This window comes from Mustelus asterias, chromosome 7 (genome assembly GCF_964213995.1).
Source record: "Mustelus asterias chromosome 7, sMusAst1.hap1.1, whole genome shotgun sequence".
Classification (NCBI taxonomy): Eukaryota; Metazoa; Chordata; class Chondrichthyes; order Carcharhiniformes; family Triakidae; genus Mustelus; species Mustelus asterias.
The window spans coordinates 43,322,468-43,346,698 of record NC_135807.1 but is presented as its reverse complement, the minus strand read 5'-3'; the positions used below and the strand labels follow the sequence as shown (position 1 = coordinate 43,346,698).

The following is a 24,231-nucleotide window of genomic DNA, read 5'->3' as shown; positions in this document are numbered from 1 at the left end:
AGCTCTTTTACTGCTTATGCTGTTTGGCACGCTAGTAGTCCACTGTGACGCTTCATTTTTAGGTATGCCTGCTATTGCTCCTAGCATGCCCTTTTGCACTCTTCATTGAACCAGGGTGAATCCTCACGCTTAGTGGTAATGATAGAGTGGGAGGATATGCCAGGTCAAGAGGTTACAGATGGTGGTTAAGTACAAATCTGCTGTTAATGATGACCATGATGTGGAGATGCCGGCGTTGGACTGGGGTAAACACAGTCAGAAGTTTAACACAGTCAGAAGTTAATGATTACCCACAGCACCTGATGGATGCCCAGTTTTGAGTTGCTCGTTCTGTTCGAAGTCTATCTCATTCAGCACAATAATAGTGACGCACAACATGGACGGTATCCTCAGTGTGAAGATGGGAGTTCATCTCCACATGAACTGTGTGATGGTCACTCCTACTGATAGATGCATCTGTGGTAGCAGGTTGGTGAGGATAAGGTCAAGTATGTTTTTCCCACTAGTTGGTTCCCACACCACCTGACTTGTTTTTGTCACATGTATTAGCACACAATGAAAAGTATTGTTTCTTGCGCGCTTTACAGACAAAACATACTGTTCATAGAGAAGGAAACGAGAGAGTGCAGAATGTAGTGTTACAGTTATAGTTAGGGTGTAGAGAAAGATCAACTTAATGCAAGGTAGTCAAAAGTCTGATGGCAGCAGGGAAGAAGCTGTTCTTGAGTCAATTGCTATGTGACCTCAGACTTTTGTATCTCCCGACAGAAGGAGGTAGAAGAATGAATGTTTAGGGTGTGTGGGGTCCTTAATTATACTGGCTGCTTTGCCAGGCAGTGGGAAATGTAGACTGAGTCAATGGATGGGAGGCTGGTTTGCGTAATGGATTGGGCTACATTCACAACCTTTTGTCGTTTCTTGTGGTCTTGGGCAGAGCAGGAGATATACTAAGCTGTGATACAACCAGAAAGAATGCTTTCTATAGTGCATCTGCAAAAGTTGGTGAGAGTCGTAGCTGACATGCCAAATTTCCTTAGTCTTCTGAGAAAGTAGAGGCATTGGTGGGCCTTTTTAACTATAGTGTCGCCATGGGGGGAGCCAGGTTGGTGGTGATCTGAACACCTAAAATCTTGAAGCTCTCGACCCTTTCTACTTCGTCCCCATTGACGCAGACAGGGGCACGTTCTTCTCAACGCTTCCTGAAGTTGATGACGAGCTCCTTTGTTTCGTTGACATTGAGGGAGAGATTATTGTTGCTGCACTAGTTCACCAAATTCTCTATCAGTCCCAATCTAGCAGCCCTTTAGAACTGGGCCAGCTCGGTCTGTGATGGTACTACCAAGCCACTCTTGGAAATAAGAACTAGGAGGAGTAGTAGGCCATCTGGCCTCTCGAGGCTGCTCCGCCATTCAATAAAGATCATGGCTGATCTTTTTGTGGACTCAGCTCCATTTACTCGCCCGCTCACTCACCATAACCCTTAATTCCTTTACTGTTCAAAAATGTGTTTATCCTTGCCTTAAAAACATTCAACGAGGTAGCCTCAACTGCTTCACTGGGCAGGGAATTCCACAGATTCACAACCCTTTGTGTGAAGAAGTTCCTCAACTCAGTCCTAAATCTGCTCCCCCTTATTTTGAGACTATGCCCCCTAGTTCTACTTTCACCCGCCAGTGGAAACAACTTCCCTGCTATCTTATCTGTTCCCTTCATAATCGTACATGTTTCTATAAGATCTCCCCTCATCTGAATTCCAATAAGTATAGCCCCAGTCTACTCAATCTCTCATAAGCCAACCCTCTCAACTCCGGAATCAACCTAGTGAATCTCCTCTGCACCCCCTCCAGTGCCAGTATATCCTTTCTCAAGTAAGGAGACCAAAACTGTACACAGTACTCAAAGTGTGGCCCCGCCAGCACTTTATACAGCTGCAACATAACCTCAGTTTTTAAACTCCATCCCTCTAGCAATGAAGGACAAAATTCCATTTGCCTTCTTAATTACCTGCTGCACCTGCAAACCAATTTCTTGTGATTCTTGTACAAGGTCCCTCTGCACAGCAGCATGCTGCAACTTTTTACCATTTAAATAATAGTCCATTTTGCTGTTATTTCTACCAAAATGGATGACCTCACATTTACCAACATTGTACTCCAACTGCCAGACCTTCACCCACTCAGACTATCTATATTCCTTTGCAGACTTTCAGCATCCTCTGCACACTTTGCCACTCACCTTAGTGTCATTTGCGAATTTTGACACTACACTTGGTCCCTAACTCCAAATCATCTATGTAAATCGTAAACAATTGCGGTCCCAACACTGATCCCTGAGGCACACCACTAGTCACTGATCGCCAACCAGAAAAACATCCATTTACCCCCACTTTTTGCTTTCTGTTAGTTAACCAATCTTCTATCCATGCCCCTTCATGAACCCAATTTATATCCAGATGTCTCACTATTTCTTCCTTGATGAAAGATTCAAGCATTTTCCCTACTACAGAAGTTAAGCTAGCTGGCCTATAGTTACCCGCATTTTGTCTACCTCCTTTTTTAAACAGTGGCGTCACATTTGGGATATTTAAATCTCCCCCCACCCCACCCAGAGTACATTCTGCCACCCTCAGTGCATCCTCCAAGTGGTGTTCAACATGGAGTACTGATTCATCAGCAGGGGTGGGAAGGAGACAGTATGTCGTAAACAACAGCAGATTTTCTTGCCTGTGTTTGACTTGGTGCTATGACACTTCATGGTGTCCAGTGTTGATATCGAGGACTCCCAGGGCAATTCCCTCCCAACTATACCTCTGCGCCGCCACCTCTGCTGGGTCTGTCCTGCGAGAAGCAGCAGCTTGACAGCCCTGACCCTATAATACGGTTACGGATGTCCAAACTGATTACTTTCATCCATCTTAAACAAATCCAGAGTCTTTTTAACACAACAAGCTACCTATCAGTCTCCTTTGTATTCCCTCACCCAGGAACTGATGTCTTGGTGCTCACCGATTTCTGATTGAAACAACGCTGTCTCATCACTATGTTTAGCAGAATTCAAACAGAGATTTTAAACTTAAAGATTTTGCCAATGAAGCTGGAAATAGTCACTTGTAGTACAGAATGACCGAGACAAAGAGATATGCTGTTGCAGCTTTTCACCTTGCGTTCATCAGTTTGCAAGATGAAAAGCTTAGACAACACGTCTCTTTTGCTCAGCCAGAATCTGGAAATGTGCTGCATCAAATACTATAGCAGAGTGTACTCACCTGCTATACATTAAATATAGTGGCATTTTTGTTTTGTGTCATACAGCCAACAGAATGTGCAAGACTGATCACAAAATGCAGGATTGATTTGAATCAAAAACAGGCATAGATGAACATTGCTCACTCGAATTGCAAGGTGTAGACACAAACTATGTCAATTGCATTGATGTCCATAATTGTGGTAATCTAAGTGCTGGCATGGTCATAAATTACCTTAAAAAATCAGTTTGAAGGGCAGCATGGCCTACTGCTCCTAATTTGCATGCACGTTCTTGCAAACTGCCACTTAAGGGCCCCGAATCTGACTTTCTAGTCCCGTCTCCTTTTAATAAGCACATTCCCATTGCATTATTTTCGTGTCACTCCTGCTCTGTCCTGATCCCATTTGTCCCATTTAGACTTTCTTTTGTCATTATTTCTACCCCATCTGCTCCAATATAATTTCAACTCCATTTACTCTCACTATTATTTTTTGCTGTTGTTCCCTCTTTCCCAATCCAATTTAATTTTCCAATTGTTAAAGCCCCTTCTCAGCATTGTGGGTCAAACAAATTGACTGCTAAATAATTTTGAAAAAGCAGTGGCATCCACAAGTTTGCATAAAAGAAATAAACAAATGGCTAAGCAAGGATTATGTTACCTTTTATATAGCACATGTGCTTAATTGTACTTGGTGGTGTATGGCACTTTCATTTGCATGCATTATTGGGAGATTTTGTTCAGCCATGGGTAGATAGCGCATGCATGTACTTACCACTGACTTTAGAGTAAAGGATTAATAGCATGCTGTAACAAGTATTGTAGCTGCAAAACAATTTATTAAAGAGTAAATATATTATCTTAATGGACAAGCTAGTATTGCCAAGAAAAGTTCCTTAAAGAAACAGTTCCAGAAACTAAACAGCACCAGAGTAGGAAATCTAAGTAGATAGGTGCGAGACATTTGTGATTGACATTGCTCCCCTCCCTTCAAGCTGTCAGATTCAACCTCCAGACAGCAAGTTTGGCTGCATTGTTATCCAGGCACATAACGGGGAAGCTGGATTAGTGCCCATTTTTCCAGAGCGTATCATCAGTTATTCAGGTGCTGAACCATGAAAAATTACCATTTGCTTTTCGTTGTCCTGAGACTAACAGCATAGTACTTTCTGGGCTGTTGCTAATTGATGTTAATGCCTTAGTATGCTGAAAATGTTCAGTTCCTAATATCCAAGTGTCAATTAGCTATAATAAAACTAAACGGAGTAGTTGGTCAAACTGTAAAAAATCTTTGGGCTGGAAGTTTTAAACAAAATAGGACATCAGGCACAGTACCACCTATCTACTATATCATTTTTATACTGTTAATCTATAGAGAATGGGGAAGAGTGCAAAATGAGTGTATTGTATTTACATTCAGCTGATCCAATAGTTATTTTAGGATATTATCAGCACATTCCCAGGTTTCTACAATTACAATATGCAAAAAGGATTGCATTTATTTGACTTTATTCTATTTGGTTTTAAATGATAATTCTGCACTGATATCTGCTGTGGCAAAATGTTTGGATGAAATAGTTTAAGAATTATGGACCTGTTCAGTCACTTTTCTTGTTGTAAATGTATTTTATGAGACTCTGCAATTCAGTCTATGGTAAAATTTAAGAAACCAGCATGAATTAGTTCTGAGAATGCAAGCTTGTGAGTCAGTCCATATCTGTATACGGCACAATGTATTGAATGGAAGATGGCATGCTGCCACAATCAATGAAATTTTGTATGGCACCTCTTTCAGTTTGTGATCTCAATTATGAAAATGAAATCAAAAAGCACTGGCCTTTTTTAATGATCCATTTTATTAAAATTTCAATACTGCTATAAAAGAACAACATCTTCCAAATTTCTTCAACGAAAATATCCACTTTTCTTGAAACTAAATCTCACAACCAGAAATTACTGGAGTCAAATATTGGTCCTTCAGTGCCACAAACTCCACTAGAATCTTTCACACAACTTCATCCTCTTGAGGGCAAAAATCTTTTTACTTGTTCACAGATAAAGAAAGCGTGCAAAAATCTCCCTTTAGCGTGTAAAGGATCGCACGTGTCTACCCCTTCCACTGCTTCCTCCACTGAACTTTCCCCTTGAACTGCCTCCTCCCCATGATGGTCCTGCTCCTCGACCTCTTGACGTACGATCACGGGGACTCTGGCGGTATCCTGAAATACGAAGCGCAAAACACCAGGAAAATGTCAAGTTTTGTTTGCAAAGTAAGGATACAAAAGCAAATCCCAGGTATTAAAATATGAAAAAATGTTTTTCAAACACATTAGTCATTCAACTATCATTTCAATAAATTATAATTTATTGTAATTCTTAAGGAACCCACTTTCCAGTGAAACAAAAGCAAAATGCTGGAAATACTCAACATATTTAGCAGCATCTATGGAGAGAGAAACAACGAATGATTTAGATCGATGATCTTGATTAGAAAGACGTGCAGTTTAGGTGCATTAGCCATGGTAAATGCACCAGGTTACAGGGATAGGGTTTGGACCTGAATAAGATGTTCTGCCGGAGAGTCGGTGTAGACTCAATGGGCTGAATCATAGAATAGAATCCCTACAGTACAGAAGGCGGCCATTCGGCCCATCGAGCCTGCACCAACAACAATCCCACCCAGGCCCTACCCCCATAAATCCACATATTTACTCTGTTGATGCCCCTGACACTAAGGGGCAATTTAGCATGACTAACCAACCTAACCAGCACATTTTTGGAGTGTGGAAGGAAACCCAAGTAGACAGTTATCCAAGGCTGGAATCGAACCGGGTCCCTGGCGCTGTGAGGCAGCAGTGCTAACCACTGTGCCGCCCCAATGGTTTCCTTGTGCACTGTAGGGATCCAAGATAAGCATTGGGTTGGATTTTCATCCTGCAGGTGGGTAGTGGCAGACAAATTTCCTGGCCCAATGTGCCCACCTCAGAAGGAAGTGCCTACAAAGGCAAGTTTTCATTCTGGGAAGTAGGTCTTCATTGGAGTTGGACTGGCCGTCCCCAGAAACAGCTCAAAGACAACCACAGAGGTTGCCAAGTGCCAAAATCTCAGACCAAGATGGGCTATGTCCCAATTATAAGAACAGCAAGGTTCTCTAGCCCTCACACACTGCCTCTTGCCCCACCCCACAACCATAGACATAAACATCTACTCCCATAATGCATCCTGCCAACTTGTGTCCCTCTACCCACCCCTTGGCCCGTCATGCCAACCTGTGCCCCTTCATGACCCCCAAAGCTTCCTCATACTCTCAATGCCAAACTGTGTCCTTCCTTCCATCTCCAATAACCCCTCATAGCCTCCATGCCATCCATTGCACCTCCATGCCCATTCACCATATAGAATCAAGGAACCCTATAGTAACAATGGCATGTGTGGAAAAACTTTAAAGAACATTATTCATTTATAACTTTCTGAATAAACACTGCTTTTACTGCAGCCCTATTGATGTATCAATCATCCAGACCTTTAAGGTGTTAACCACTAAAATTACAAACATTTAGCATCTCTACCTTAACAATCTAATGGATGTCTGAGCTCTCAGCCAAGCCTCATTATGCTTTTTTGGCATATGGGCCTGGAAGACCATTGGGGATGGATGGAAGGACATAGGTTGGCATGGACTTTTAAAGTTACCTTTCAAAAGATTCCCTCATCCAGCCTATTGTTCATGACACCTCCGAGGGGCCTTGAATCACAAGTCCTTGGAAAGCTAGCCCAACTCCACAAAAATTGCAGAGAGCTAAGCGATGCCTATTCTACTAATGGAGCCAGCCAGTTCAAGTGCAAGAAGTGGCTTGGGACCCACACACTTTTCCTGCGCTTATAAAAACTGGAGGCACCGGGAATCGGATCCTGCCCATCATTTTATAGGTCCACAGAGTCTCCCCAATTCTGTAAAACTCCAACCCATTAACTTTTTTTTTCTCACTCCACGGATGCTCTTAGACCTGAGTATTTTTGTAATTGTTGTTTTTATTCCATTTTCCTGAGAGAAGGATTGAGCATCATATTTCCTTTAAGCCTACTGCAACTATGTCTTATACTATGTACTCCTGGCTGTCTCCTCCGGTCAACCTTAAAAAATATCCACCTGGGATAGAAATATGAATATTCCAATCAAAGCACATGGATTTGCCCGTGATAAACACGCAAGAAACAGTATAAGGGACGTTCTGGTCATTTTTCATCTAATGGGGAAAATAAAACAGATTCAAACTAGAATCAGGTTAAATAAAGAACAAAAGGCACCAAGTGTAACCGTTAGATTCATACATCGACTTATTAGGAAGTCTGATGCTGTGGTGTAGTATCGCCAACTAACACTTAGCAACTAATTATCTAATGGGGGGGGGGGGGGGGGGGGGTGGTTGACAGAAACATTCAGAACCAAGTGGCAACTTTAATCCTATATTACCACAAAGTTATTTTTGCAGGTACTGCATTGGTACATACTTATAAAAAATACATTTTCTGTCCAAAACTTTTGTGTGTCCAAGACAGCATTATCCTGCCTGATGAGATAAACAGAATATCAGTTCTAACTACTTTTTTATTGCTATTTCCCAGTTTTCACGCCCATTGATAATGGTTCACATGCAGGTGCTTTCTTGTGAAATCCATACCAATCCAGATAGAAATGATAATCTTTGATCATTACTGATTAAACACTTTTACAATTGCAGAAGAGGTTAATAACTATTCTCTGGAACTTTTAACTCATTTTAAAATATTCTATTACTTGGTACTATCCAATCAGTATTTAGTGATGTGCCTGTCATCACACAATAGCCACTTTTCCAAACCAATCACAATCTCCTTTATATTCTCAAGACATTTAAATAAGAAATATACCAGATTACATTCACTGGGGAAAAAAAAGTCATCAAACCTCTACTGAGCAAAAGGTGCTCAACTTGAAATCTGAGTTATTCGCCTTCCCCATTTACCTGACCATGAGATTCTTCTTCCTAAACCTATCCATATTAAAACTATAAAGTAAGCAGTAAGAACTGCAGGTAGATTTTCAGTAGCCTTACCTGTTGAAGGCTGTCTTGATGGCAGTCCTTTGTTAAAGTTGCTTTGACCACCTCGATTTTCGCTGTATGTTCCACGGGGACTATTCTGGACACTCCAGCTTGAGCCACGCCCTCCTTCACGACGGCTGTAATTTCCTACAGTAAAAATACATTTCTTCAAAAAGGGCTCCAGAAATAACTAATAAACACAAAATGTATTAGAAGAATAAACATAAATTATAGCTGAAAAGAGTTGCCTCAATCTCTAACGTACTTAAATATTTTGTAATGAATATACCTTCACCATGCAATCATTAAACACAGACATAGCGAGCTTCCCAAGGAGTGGGGAAATGGCACATGTTTAGAAGGTCAAGAAAGCCACAAGAAGACAAACAGCTATGCACAGAGGAGTGGGAGAATGATTTACAAGCCAAACCATAGCATGCTTCCCACTACTATCCTGGGTAAGTAGAGCTGCAGTGGGCACCCTTCCCAACAAAAGGATGCCATCTTTTCTGTTGCATATCCTTGACTTTTGTTAACTGTTAAATACTGTGCAAACAGATATAAATATGAAATGTAGTATTGTAGTACCCCATTCATCCAGACTGTTTGCTGCATAAAAAGGGCTTGAAATACCACCGCACAAATGAAATTCTGTAGAAATGAAAGGGACTTTAAAAAAATTGTTTATTCATCAAAAAGCACAATTGTGATACTGTTAAAATTAAATTCACAAAATAATCTGCAGATGAAACATTTAGCTGCATTGAAACTTATTCTTGCAGCAAGATGGCCAGTTTTGATTCTTACATTTTATAGCCAAATGCATGAGATTTAAGCTGTATCTATAGCTGACTGGAGACTGGGAATTAGTTTATTTATGGGACACAATTTTGCCAGTGAATAACTGGAAGTAAGTGACTATGAATGTTATATTTTCATGTTGTCATATGCATTGTTTTGCTTTTTGATAAAATATAATAGTTGCTCACTTAATTCGTTAATCATTTCAACATCTTGAATGTACATCTACATTAATCATTTTATGAAATGGTGAAATTTAAACTCAAAATGAGAACTGAAAAACAGTAAACTATTAAGAAATACACAGTCAACAAAAGGTACTGTGTAGACTTAAAGCTTGACATCTTTGCAGTATTTAAATAAATTCACTTGCCTAAATAACAACAAACATACTTAACATTTACAATTTCTTCCCAATTTTCTCCCTTCCTCTCATGAAGGCACAAACTCATCTAAGTAGTCTCCTTCAAGTCTGAGCCTTGACAGCACGTTTCAAAAGCCTATTCAACTGCAAGTAACTCCATAGCTGGCCTGATCATGTTCTCAACTGATGTCTACACATATTTATGATCCTGCAGAGATTATCAGAAGCAATGAGAAACAAAAAGAATAGGTGATTTTAATCCCCTCCTCTTTAGTCCAGAGGCATTCAGGTTACTTGTACCCGGTATAGTTACCTCAATCTATATGTACCATAAATCAAACCCAGGATTTTGTGGTCTTTATGATAATGTCTTCACTCACAATGCCATCAGCAGAGCTCCAAGTACTTAATATTTTACATAGCGTTTATTTTTTAAAGTACATTTGTTTGTCTCTGTTGACAATGCTGTTAATATTAAATTATTTCTCATGTTTGGGGTGAGATACTACAACTGATGTACACCTATTAAATTATTTGAGTGAGAGAGAGAGTGAACAGTTATAGAAAATAAGCTACTAATTAAAAAATGGGTAACAATCAGAAGTGTTAGCAATTCTGAAAAAGTCAAAGAAACCAACTTGCAAGAAGTTAGTTAATCAGGCTGGTTCAAGGCAGTTAATAATATGTGCATCAAGTGAGTAGAGTGAATGCTTTTGTAGGATTGTGTACAGAAGAAAGTGAAAGACAGCTGAAAACTAGAGACGGGATAATGGGTTTAGATCATTCTAATTTACACTCTAGATCATTGCCTTAGGGTCAAGTGAGGACGATGAATGATAAATTGTATTAGAAAGAAATGCAGCATCAAAAAGCACATTATGAAAAATAGAATTTCATGACAGTTTTAATTGTGATTCATAAAGTTTGGAAAGTCAGTGATGAGGGTGGTGGGGGATACACCATTAGAATTACTACTCAAAGTTAGTTGTTAGGGGACAAAAACAGCTTTTCAGAATTTGAGGGATATGGGATGGACAGTAAACCAATCACATACAGAAATAAACAAAACAAATGATTACTTTAGGCACAATATTCCTCATTATTACAGATGAGAACATTATCTTCTTTAGCTATCCTCCACATAATATATATTAGGAGGGGTTGGTCTCTGGCAAAGAGAAGCATAATTCAAGCTGTACTCATCCACTAATGTACACATCAATTTGTAGCTAATTAGAATAGTTAGATGGTTGTTTTTGACTGGCGCAGACATGATGGGCCGAAGGCAATGATGGATGAAACAGGCTTACACAAGCAACTGGTCTCTAAAGCAACTTTTAACTTTTAGTATCGTATTCATTTTGGATTCTTCTGCTGCATGTTGGTTAACTTGTTTCTGCTGAATGGCAGGTTTATCCAAACTGTTAAGCACAGTGAACTCTGCAGATATGTATGGAGCTTAAATGAATGTCTTATACAAGAGGGAATGCAGGTCATGATTCTCATGCATCTTGAACCAGTGCTGTATTTGTATGACTGAGTCCTGTCCTGCTTCGTAACACAATTGTGCTGTCAGTTTATATTGCCCTAGCAACACAATTCAGTCAATTATACCACTGGAAGCTGAAGTCAAAACACGTAGCAAGTGTTCCAAGGAGGATCTCATAACCTCTACATTTGGTTTCAGCTTCAACCACGCCTTGTGGAAAAACATTCCAAACTTTACCAACTCTTTAAAAAAAAATCTCCTAACTGCTCCCCTGACCTTAGTGAAAATTCTAATGGTGATTACCCTACCACCCTCATCGCTCACTTCCCAAACCAGGTGGACTAGGAAAAGATTATCTGAACAATTCAGATGTTGAAAAAATGCTCAATCAAATTTTATAATAATCTTTATTCCAGTAGAAATAATCCGATTATTTCAAGTCTCTCCTCATAACTATAGTTTCTCATCTCTGGTATCAGAGTTTTACAGCATAAAAAGAGACCCTTAGGCCCATCATGTCTGCGCTAGCCATCTAACACCAATCTATTATAATCCCATTTTCCAGCACTTGGTCCGTAGCCTGATATGCTATTGCGTTTCAAGTGCTCATCTAAATGATTCTTAAATGTTGTGAAGGTTCCTACCTCTACCACCCTTTCAGGCAATGAGTTCCAAATTTTTACCATCTGGGGAAAAAAGGCTTTTCCTTAAATCCCCTCTAAGTCTCCTGCTCCTTACTTTAAATATATGCCCTGGATTATTGACTCTTCTACGAAGGGGGAAAGTTTCTTCCCATTTACCCTATCTATGTCTCTCATAATCTTGATAAGGTCCCCCCTTTAGCGTTCTAGAGCATAGAGGTCTACAGCACAGAAAAGGCTCTTTGGGCCAGTATGTCAGAAACTGCCACCTAATTATCCTAATCCCATTTTCCAGCACTTGGTCTACAACCTTGTATGCCTTGGCATCGCAAGTGCACATCTAAATACTTAAGTGTCACACGAGTCTCTGCCTCCACCACCTTTTCAGGCAATGAGTCCAAACTCCCACCATACTCTGGGCAATAAAGTTTTTCCTCACATCCCCTCTAAACCTCCTGCCCCTTACCTTAAATCTGTGCCCCTTGGTCATTGATTCCCTCCACCTAGAGGAAAAGTTTCTTCCTGTCTACTCTATTTATGCCCCTCATAATTTTATACATCTCAATCATGTCTCTCCTCAGTCTCCTCTGCTCCAAAGAAAACAATCCCAGTCTATCCAATCTCTCTTCATAATTAAAACTCTCCAGCCCAGGCAACATCCTGATAAATTTCCTCTGCACTCTTTCCAGTGTTATCACAAGCTTTCTATGATGTAAATTCCAGAACTGCACACAATATTCTAGCTGTGATGAATGCCTAACCAACATTTTATGCAGTTCCAGCATAACCTCCCTGCTCTTAAACTCTGTGATTCAGCTAATAAAGGCAAGTATACCATATAACTTCTTAACCACTTTATCTACCTGTCCTACTACCTTAAGGACCAGTATATATGCACATCAAGGTCCCTCTGATTCTCAGTGCTTCCCAGGATCCTGCCGTTCATTATGTATTCCCTTGTCTTGTTTAGCCTGTCCAAGCACATCACCTCACACTTTTCAGGGTTAAATTCCATTTACCACTGTTTTACCCATCTGACAAGCCCATCTACAACATCCTGTAATCCTCCTCACTATTTACCACACCACTAATTTTCGTGTCATCTGCGAACATTCCCCCCCCCCCCCCATGTACATCTAGATCATTAATGTCACTACAAACAGAATGGGGCCCAGTACCGATCCGTGTTGCACCACTGGACACAAAAACAACTTTTGACCATCACTCTGTCTCCTGCCACTAAGACAATTTTGGATTGTTAAAAGCCTTACTTAAGTCCATGTAGACATCAACTCCACTGCCCTCATCGACATACTAGTCACCTCCTCAAAATATTCAATCAAATTTGTTATGAAAAGCCCTGTAGCATTAGCATCCTTTCAAACGACTGAGTAGGTAAAGGCACCAATGATTGAATACAAAATCGGCAGGTTCCAAATTTCCTTCTTTGTCTGTACAGAATTAGCTGGAGGCTGTGAATGATCTCAACAGTCATCCTCTGATTGGAATATTGAGAAAGTACCGTGTGGTTATTATTTAAGGACAGACTGGGCTTGCTGACAACACACCCAAGGAAGAAGAGAGGAGAGTTCATGTAGAATGAATGAGCACTTGGGCAGGGTGGTGGATGGCACAAACGAATCAAGTTACAGGACAAAATGGGAAGAAAATTGAGATTTTTTTTTTTTAAAAGGGCCAGACTGCAGAGGGTGAGGAAACATCATGGAAGCATGTCAAGAAATACTGATAGTTTAGAGAACATAAAAAAGTAAATACAATTTTAATTTTCAAGAAAGATCAGAGAGACGATCTCAGAAACTCCAAGTCAAGCAAGCTGAAAATTAGTTCATGAAAATTATGTAGAATGTATTATTTTGTAAAATTGAGATGGCTAGCAGAAAGACCACATTTGGGAGTATTGCACACTGTTCATAATATTCAATGTAGTGGTTAATGTTAAATCAGTAATAGACTACAGGAACTAATTTGGTTTTCCTAGACACAATATTTTGGATAATAATGAATAGTTAATTTAGGCCCTGAACAATGGAAATAAACAATGAAGCTGTTAACTTTACTCATGATATATTCTCACCCATAAAAAGTTCAAAGATTATTTTAAAATTGAAGAGAAGTAAAAATATTTTCAATCTATTAAGAACATATTTGTATTCTCTACATGTGCATTTGGATCATGATGTGGAGATGCCGGCGTTGGACTGGGGTAAACACAGTAAGAAGTCTCACAACACCAGGTTAAAGTCCAACAGATTTATTTGGTAGCAAAAGCCACTAGCTTTCGGAGCGCTGCCCCTCAAGGGTGTTGTGAGACTTCTTACTGCATTTGGATCATGTCAGGAGGATCATTGATAGCATGGAATCTCAATGCAAGAAGTAAAAATTGAGGACAATTCCATAAGAATTGAACCTTTCTGACTAGATCAGCTATTTAGATTTAGACTTAAATACAACAATGTTCTTCATTGGAAGTGCTTAATGTCTACAATCCACAACAGCTGATGCTACTTTTCTACAGAGGGACAAGACACCGGTCTACCTTTTAATTCAAAGCTAACAGTTTTAGAAGAAATTTAGAGTTAAAATGTGCTTTAGGATTAAAGTCATCAGCTTTGAGGATAACTAACTGTTGAAATAGTAGGGTGAAACGTATCTATAAATTTAAATTTTAAAACAAAATTTATTTAAAAGAAATCGTCATTTTACCACAGTGGTCAACTTGCAGTATCCTGTTCTATTCAGACTGTATAACTTGAACAATGGAATCAAAGAAAGGTGCTTGTACTGGAGCTGCAATGTGTAGTCAGCTGATGCCCATTAGTTACTTTAATTGGGTAACATTTTTGTGTTTAATTTAATGCAGGTTTATTGATCATCATTCTGGGTTTGGTCTAACAGAACGAACTGCAGAGCTAATTTCCTTCTACACAGTCTCATTCTTAGAAGAGTATCCCCAACTGCACCATTGTACTTTTCATTTCCCACACTAGTCATCCTTGGAGCCTTTCTGATTAAAATTGCCAGTTTAGAGTCAAATTTAATCCCATTAATATGGGATGGATTCAAGCCCCTTTGTGCCAATAACTATCATGGATGGAATATGGTGTATGAGCAATCACATCCAAAAAAACCATTACAAGAAGGGATACTTACTGCCCAAATATTATTAGATAAATTCAACTGTGATTAAGTTTACAATGATCATAATACATTATACATTGTAAATTCTTTCTACTCTTTATGTGGATTAACATACAATTGTTCTACACCAACAGAGATATCAAATTACTTACGATTTCTGGTGCTAGGATGCAGGAGTCCGACTGCATGACCTGGAAGAAAAGTTAGATCTTCTACAAAGAGAAAAAGAAAAAGGTTAATAAAAAGAATCACTAACCACCTGGTTTTTATGTCTTATTTCAGACTTATTCCTCCTTTTTATTGTACACAATCACTATTTCACATTTTATAAACAAAATATTACAATTCCCAGAGCAAAAAGTACAATAAATAGTTATTCTTCATGGGCTGAGTTTTCTTTGCCAGGTCCAATTCCGGCAGCAAGAGGGAATCGGGATTGGAAACCAAAAATGCCAGTACTGGGATCCACGTGGTGATTTCTGAGGAGGTGTGGACATAGGGCATGCTCTCGAGGTTGGAGGGTCACCACAAACACTGGAAGGTCTGCACCGTCAGAGTTGGGTGCTGCCAATGTAGGTAGGGAAATGAGAATTTTTCAACGATTAAAAATTTTTAAAAATGCCCACAGCTTCCAGACTGCCACATGATAGCTTGCAGCCACAGCTGTGGCCCTCCGGCAATCACTACCGGGGTGAGGTGGGAGTTAAATGCGGCATTGACAGCTGCTCAGTCTGGTGAGAGCTTCTGATAAGTGTCATCAATGGGTAATTTAACTAACCTGCCGCTGGCCTACAAATACATGTTCATGATGAAAGTGTTCATTTACAATATCAATAATCAAAAGAAATGGTACTTTTTCAGTTAGACGTCAAGTTGTTTGTGCCTTTCCCACAATATCAACTACTGCAACGGAAAATCAAAAATCTGCTCTCAATTCCACGTCTCTTAATTCAAATTTCTTGGCACCGCGTACCCAACATTGGAATTATCCAATAATTTTAAATGGAACAATGTGGTTGACAAATTATTAATTATGAGGATTAGATTGTACATGAAAATATTTGATCATAATCCAGTCCCAGAATCTAACAGATGAACAAACCGTTTGAACTCCTTTTACAGTTTATCATATCATAGAACCATACAGCGCAGAAGAGGCCCTTCGGCCCATCAACTCCGCACTGACACATTAGAAACACCTGAACTCCCACCAAATCTCATCTACCAGGACTTGGCCCATAGCCTTGAATGTTATGACGCGCCGAGTGCTCATTCAGGCACTTTTTAAAGGATGTGAAGAAACTGGCCTGTACCACCCTCCCAGGCAGCACATTCCAGACCGTCACCACCCTCTGGGTAAAACAGGTTTTCCTCACGTTCCCCCTAAACCTCCTGCCCCTCACCTTGAACTTGTGTCCCCTTGTGACTGACCCTTCAATGAAGGGGAACAGCTGCTCCTGATCCACTCTGTCCATGACTCTCAAAATCTTGTACACCTCAATCAGGTCGCCTTTCAGCCTTCTCTGCTCCAACAAAATCAACCCAAGCCTATCCAACCTCTCTTCATAATTTAAATGTTCCATCCCAGGCAGCATCCTGGTGAATCTCCATTGCACTCTTTCCTATAATGTGGTGACCAGAACTGCCCATAGTACTCTAGCTGTGGCCTCACCAAAGTTCTTTACAATTCCAACATGACTTCTCTGCTTTTGTAATCTATGCCTCAATTGATAAAGTCAAGTGTCCCATATGCCTTTTTCACCACCCTACTAACATGCCCTTCCACCTTCAGAGATCTGTGGTCAAACACACCAAGGACCTGCCATTCATTGAATACTCCCTTGTCAAATTAGTCCTTCCAAAGTATATCACCTCACACTTTTCAGGGTTAAATTCCATCTGCCACTTATCTGCCCATTTAACCATTCCTTCTATATCTTCTTGTAGCCCAAGACACTCAGCCTCACTGTTAATCACCCAGCCAATTTTTGTGTCATCTGCAAACTTACTAATCTTACCCCCCACACAGTCATCTATGTCGTTTATATAAATATATAGGTAAAATAACTAGATCATCCACTAACAATCACAAGTGTAACTTGTTAATTTCTCCTGAACAATTAATTTTTGCCAAAATAAAAATAGCTCTGGATTCATTTGAAATCTTTCTCAAACTGTTGAACGTCTGGCATTTACATAGAGGCTTTAACATGGGAAGAGATCCCAAGGTGTTAAACCAAGATATCGCAGAGCAGGTTGTCCTGGACTGCACCAGGCTGCAGTATGTGGGTGTTTGTGGACAGAGTTCTCAGAGAATCATATCTGATTAAGCATTAAGATGTATGAAAGGGAAATTGTGTTTGACAAATGTGTTGAAAATTTTTTTGAGGATGTGATCAGGGGAAAGTAAGCCAGGAAGAGGTTGCAATGAGGCTGCAGAGGTATATTTCGGTAAGTGGACAAGAAGACGATAGATGGAATACACTGCGAGGAAGTGTGAAGTTATCCAATTTGATAGGAAAAATAAAAAAAGCAGAGTATTTTTTGAATACTGAGAATCTGGCAAATGTTCAGAGGGACCTGGGTGTCCCTGTACATTAATCACAAAGTTAATATTCAGGTACAGCAATATGAAAGGCAAATGGTATGTTAGATTTTGCTGTAAAGGCATGGGTGAATATTACAGGGCATTGATTATGTCCATACTTGTAGTACTACATACAGTTTTGGTACTTATAGTACTACATACAGTTCCTTACCCAAGGAAACCATACAAGGCAACATTCATGCAAGAGTGCTCCCAATTAAGCCACAGCTGACACATAGGTGAGTATCCAAATTATGTACCTGGTTATAACATACATAGTTATAAAGCCAGCAGGAAAAGATAAGGAAAATGGTAGAGAGGTAGAATATCCTGACTGATTAAGGAGGAGGAAGAAATTGCTTTATGGTAACAGAAGATCTAAAAGAAGTACACAGGTTGTGAAGACTTTATAGGGAGAATTAAGAAATAGGAAAGGATGTAAGGCTTCAGTACTTGTGTATAGGGCCCCTTGTAGCAAATGTGAAGTGGTAGAATGTATAAATGCTGAGATGAATATGTGACAACATTTTAATGCAAGGGTTTTAACTTTCATATAGATTGAAATAAGTAAACAAGAGCATGTCAGAAAGGCAGTGAATTTCCTGAGCATATTCAAGATGTTTTTCTGCAAAAATATGCTCTAGAACCAATAAATGGGCAGGCCAAATTAGATTTTGTGATGAGCAATGAGTCAAATTTAGCTATCAGTGCTTTAATATTTATCGAATAGCAAACATATCAAGTTCAATATTGCAAGGGAGAAACAGGTTAGGATCAGAGCGTCATAGTTTTGAATGAGTTTCAAGTTATGGAGGATGATAGATTGTAGACTAGTCAGGTGAGCATTGGAATAGGTCTAGAGGTAACAAAGCACGCATGAGGATTTCAGCAGCAGATAAATTGAGGTAGGGGCACCATCTTACAGCTGCTCTGTGATGCTTGCAAAGCCTCTATGATCCAAGGACAATAACAACTCAATACTTTTCTCGTAACTGATTTTAGTTTCATTCCTTGGAAATGATAGATGTGTTGTATATTGGTTATACCTACATGTATAGCACCATATTTATCCAACTTAAATGTAATTTGCCATCTTTTAGTCCATTCCTCCAGCTCATCTAATTCTCTGTATTGTACCCTTCCATTATCTTAACCATTGAATACATTTTAGTATTATTTGAAAATATATGAATCATAGCTCCTACACCACAGTCTAGATCATTAACAAAAAACAGTAAACAGAAATGGCCCTAACATCAGCACCGGAGGACACCACTAGTACCTGCCTCCAGAGTGAATCACAACGATAGATTTAGCTAGAATTGGAGCCAATTCCTAATCCAAGAGTTTCAAATTCCCATCTCTTACCACAAGATTCTAATTCCTAAAGCACTTCACTGAAGTTACTTCATCAAAGGTCCAGGTAGACATTGACAACCAGAAAGCCCTCAGTCACTAAGCAAGTAAGTTCTTCAAAAATCTTAAATCAAGCTTATAAGAAATGACATTCTTTTTGCAAATCCATTTTGAGCATTTAACAGTGATTATAGAGGACATCTCTTCGGGTCCCTTGCAGTATCTTACCAATGATGGATGTAAGGACTTATAGTTTTCTAGATCAGATTCATCCTCGTTTTTGAGAATTGGAATTTTATGAGCGACTCACTGAAAATAGTCCTTGCTGTTTCTGAAGTATCACATGAATTTAAAAACATGCAAGTAACCCGGTTATTTTAAGTTGCTCAGCATCATACTAAATGACGTGGGAATTGTTTATGGTAAATATTAACAAACCTTTGGGAGCAGGTGGAGAAAAGAAACGGTTCTGACTGTGAAAGACACCTCGTCCTCGATTTCCAGAAAATCCACCACGAGGAGCTTTCTGAGGTCCTTTATTTGTCCTTTTTGCTGGGGGTGGGCCAGAGGAGGGAACGTCTTTGCATTCTGCCGCTACAAAATCGTCTACGTGCATCGAGGGCGGCCTGCTCGTATTTTGCTTCCGTTGCCGAAATATATCATGAGGTCTGCAATTCGACCCAAATCCCCCTCTGCCTCGACCTCGGGGAGGCGGCACTATATGGGCTCGTTTGGCAGGCTCTATATATTCAGATTTTCCACTAAAATAAAATTCAGAAATAGATCATAGAAAAATGTAAAATGATTGTATAATTCTGTTACACATACCATCACTTAAAATTGCAAATAAAACTTAAATTTTACAGAGAAAGTATACCTTAGTTATGTTTTCAGTAAATTATACTCAAATAAATGTCTATCAAAATCTAATTTCCATAACAACTTCATCTTATCCCCTAGTGGCCTTCCACCCATTGGATACATCTTAATTTTAGATCAAATTAGAATTTATAAAAAAAAGTTTTATAGATTTTTAATCTCACGAAAGCAGAAGATAATAGTATTGGGGAATGGAATGCCTTCTGATTTTAACCACCCAGTAACCAATTGTATAAAGAAATATGGGGCAACAGCAGATCACAGGTCGGTCATTATCCATCTTAAAGAACAGCAGAACAGGCTTCAGCAGTTACGTGGCTGACTCCCATGCTCCAGTGGAATCCCAGGAGGTTGGGAAGGTGGTGCAGGTTTAAACTTTAAATCTTTGGAAATTAGAAGAGTAGCACAAAAGGTTGCAGGGTGGCAAACATTATAACCCAGCTCAAAATAGGGCGGGGGGAACGTCAGACAACTGAAATCACAAACAGTCATCGTGGATTTGTGAAACGCTGATTATGCTTCACCACCTTAATTAACTTTGAGCAAATCACAGTGTATAGTTAATGGAAATGCAATGGACAATGTACATCAAACTGCTTAAGAATATGTTCAGGGCTGTGCACCTCAGAAATGTGTGCGAGGATGTCTTATTTTGCACTTATAGAATTAAGTTGGACTGAAATACAACAGAATGTTTACTGGCAATATCAAATTAGAAGGCATGGGGAAGAATGCAGCAAAATACAGACAGACGAAAAGAATCAGCAAACAGATGGAAGATACTGTTGAATAAATAGAAATGTGAAGGCATTGCTCCAAGGAGAACAGTTAAAGGAAGTGTACCCTAATGGCAATATTGTCAACTGACAGCTACAGATAGATACACAGATCTACAGATAAGACTGATAAAGGTTCCAGTGCTGGTATAAAAAAAGCAAGCACATGGGATTCTGGGTTATATGTGGGCTGCAGAATAAAAGCAAAAATTACAGCTCTATTTTGAGCTGGGTTATAATGTTTGCCACCCTGCAGCCTTTTGTGCTACTCTTCTAATTTCCAAAGATTTAAAGTTTAAACTTGCACCTTCTTCCCAACCTCCTGGGATTCCACTGGAGCATGGGAGTCAGCCACATAACTGCTGAAGCCTGTTCTGCTGTTCTTTAAGATGGGTAATGACTGACCTGTGATCTACTGTTGCTCCATATTCCTTTATACAATTGGTTAGCAAAAATCTATCAATCTCAGATTTAAAATTATTTGATATACCATTTATTGTCATTTGCAGAAGAGACCACCCTTTGCATGTCGAAGTATTTCCTAATCTCTTAAGAGGTCTGGCTCCAATCTTTAGGCTATGCATAAGAGATCAGTTAAAACAAATCTGAAATAGTACATGCAGTTCTGGGCAAAGACTCACTAAACTGATTTCAAGAATGAGCAACTATAATCGCCTATTTTATTTCATAAGATGCTGGTGTCGCTGGCTAGGCTAGCATTTATTACTCATCCCCAATTACTCTTGAGAAGGTGGTGGTGAGCTGCTTTCTTGAACTACTGCAGTCCATATGGTGTAGTGCTTTCCTAGTGATCTGGGACCCACAGTGCTGTTAGGAAGGGATGAAAGAAGATTTGAAATATTGAGGCTTCTTTCACTTGCACAGTGAAGGGCAATCAAATATTATGAAAGGTTCTCAAGATCATAAAAGATTTGAAAATAAGTCAAAGATTGTTCCTACTCATTGATGGAACATTAACAAGGAGACATAGAATCAGATTTAATCACTAGGACAATGTCAGATTTAATCATGAGGCCAATGAAGAGCAAGTTATAAAATAAATGTTTCCACAAAGATTATTGAACATGGACTGCTTTGCCACAAGTCAGAACTGAACTAAAGACTAGTATCCAGTTTAATTTACAAGGGTTTGCAAAAAAATGTTAAAACGTGTGTAGGGAAAGAGCACAGAACCAAGATTAGAATAAATAGTTCCAGGTGAGGAGCTAGTATTGGCATGAGACTTTCTCCTGTCAAGTCTTCCTTTGATTCTAACCCTAAACCTGGGGCTTCTGTGGAGGAGCTTAGATAACAACGAAGCAGCGTGGAGAATCAGACATTTTCTGTCCCTTTATCTAGAGGAGGGTAGGATGAGGGGAAAGAAAAAGCCATAATTCGAATACCCAACTGATAACCAGTGACCCTTACTGGAAAGGATGTTTGCTCAACTGTGAAATTGTTGCTCATTTCAGACAGGATTTGGCTGAACCAATGGCTACATTGTCAAATAGCCTTTCAACATACAGAATCCATCCTCACACATGAAGCAACATGATTTGAGAGAAGTACCAGGCCAGCACACATGGAACAACTCTCCAAGGCAGTCAGTGTCTCCAATCAAAGAAAATTGGTGTGGAGGAAGACACAGTGTAAATACATAAAATGAGGTTACTTGGATATATGGTTTTGGATTAGGGATAATACCTTCAGAACTACCATCAGGAATTAAAATGAACATGAAACCATTGTTAATTGTTGTAAAAATATTCTTTTGGGAAGGAAATTTGTCATCTTTGTGTGGTCTGGCCCAAAGACCAAAAATGGTATATATGAAAATAGATGTGAAATTGTTGTAATTGTGTAACTGGTACCACAGAATGTAGAAGGAGAGAGCAATTTAGAAGAGCACTTCTAAACATGTTTCATATTCTTAAGTATACTAATGATCTACAAAATAGTAAAACTATTTTCTAGTTTCTTTACCCTGTGGTTCAAACAAAGAGTTTCAGCTTTTGACATCTCACCTGGAAGTAATGAAGGTCTCATGCTTATGTTTTCCTAATTTAAAGCCCTTTGACACCTTGGCTACTCCAGGAGAGGAGGGTTCTGAAAGGAATGATCTTTCCAGTTCTGCCTTCAGGTCCATATCACAGCAATACTTCTCAGCTAGATCAATCAAGTCAACCTTGACCTGAAAAAATCATTACCACAAACTGATTAATACATGGCACCTAATCATGACTTATTGAAGAGTACACAGGTATTTAAGTGTCAATGTCAGAGTCATTACAACACAGAAGGAGGCTATTCAGCCCATTGGGTCCACGCAGTGTTTTGTTTTTTTTCTCTTCTTTTCCTCAAAGACATTGTATTGGCTTTCCCTGGGCATCTTTCCCCACCTCCCCACCTCACTTACATCATGCCGGAGTCTAGTCAGTGAAGTACTTGGACCAGAAACGCTGTCACAGCCAATCATCCAGTTCACTGGACACAAATACATACACACTTTCAAGGAGGAGCACTTATGGCTGATTTTTAAAAAATAATTTCCCCTCCCTCAAACTAGAAACACAAGGTCAATTGCATTTAACATGAGGAAGCCCTTCCTCCAACCACCCAATACTGAATACTAAAAGATTTCAACATCTGCAAAATAATGAGTGGCAGCACAGAATGAAGAGAAAATAATATTCTCTATTAGGTTGAAAAAGACTAACAATGAGCAAATGGTAAATGTCTGGAAGGCGTTAGCATACATTTTATACTGACACGCTGGGTGAAACTGATCGCATTCTGAAGGATTGGCTACAGTCTCGGAGGGAAGAACAGCCTGTATCATAGAATCCCAACAGCGCAGGAGGCGGCCATTCGGCCCATCATGCCTACACTACTCTCTGACAGAGCATCTTGCCATGTCCCTCCACTTTCCGATCCCCATAATCTATATATCTTTGGACACTTAGGGTCAATTTAGCACAGCCAATCCACCTAACCTGCACATCTTTGGACTGCGGGAGGAAACTGGAGCACCCGGAAAAAACCCACACACATTGGGAGAACATGCAAACTCCACCCACACCCAAGGTTGGAATTGAACCTGGGTGAGGCAGCAGTGCTAACTACTGTACCACCGTGCCGCCCTGGTAAGCCAAGTGGTCAATACAGAACAGAAGGCGGTTTAAAAAAATGAAAAGCTGAAAAATATGTTTCAAATGTTAGTTTGCAACAAAATATAATTGATATTCCAGGTAAGAACTCAGAAGAATTCAAGATCTCTCACTATTTTAAAATATTGGGGGAACTGGTCAGTGTAATGAATTTGACTGTGTAAATTTCAATCTAGCATGGACATTTAAGAGATAGGAGATTTCCACCACAGCAAATAAAACAAAATAAATTTAGTTCCATAGCTTAGTTAATACCAGTCATAAACATAAAGCACAAAAGTTCCCATAAACTGGCAGTCCCTTTTGAACCATTGAGGGTATAACTGGTATTGTAAATAACAATTTAACACTGATAGGATGTTGTTCTGAAGGCTTGCAGCACATTATCGGGGGGGCAATTCTAATTCTACAAGAATATATGCTTTACTTACAAGACATGCTAAAAAAGTTGAAAAATGTTCAATTTCTCAACATTGGTATTTCTCACATAATCCTAAGTAGTATATGCACGTCCATGTGCATTCTGTTTCTGTCACCAGTTGTGAAGTATTTTACTTTTTTTTATTTCCTGGGATCCGAAAGCTAGATGTGCCCTTGAGAAGATGGTGGTGAGCCACCTCCTTGTGCCACTTTGCAGTCCATCTGATGTGGGTATAACCACAGTGCCGATGGAACAGGACACAG

At 39.5% G+C, this 24,231-nt stretch overlaps 1 protein-coding gene across 2 annotated transcripts in view; it reads right to left on the bottom strand.

Moving 5' to 3' along the window:
• Positions 1-5,088: 5,088 nt before the first annotated feature.
• virma (vir like m6A methyltransferase associated) overlaps positions 5,089-24,231 on the bottom strand; it is a 110,256-nt gene continuing 91,113 nt past the window's right edge. The window contains exons 21-26 of one of the 2 annotated variants that reach the window (XM_078215973.1): positions 22,405-22,571; positions 19,164-19,486; positions 14,935-14,994; positions 8,917-8,979; positions 8,341-8,475; positions 5,089-5,463 (exon numbers count right to left, since the gene is read on the bottom strand). In XM_078215973.1, the coding sequence (XP_078072099.1) occupies positions 5,327-5,463; positions 8,341-8,475; positions 8,917-8,979; positions 14,935-14,994; positions 19,164-19,486; positions 22,405-22,571 (885 nt within the window). In that variant the 3' untranslated portion in view covers positions 5,089-5,326. The remainder of the gene's footprint in view (positions 5,464-8,340; positions 8,476-8,916; positions 8,980-14,934; positions 14,995-19,163; positions 19,487-22,404; positions 22,572-24,231) is intronic. The other variant, XM_078215974.1, reaches the window with a different exon arrangement.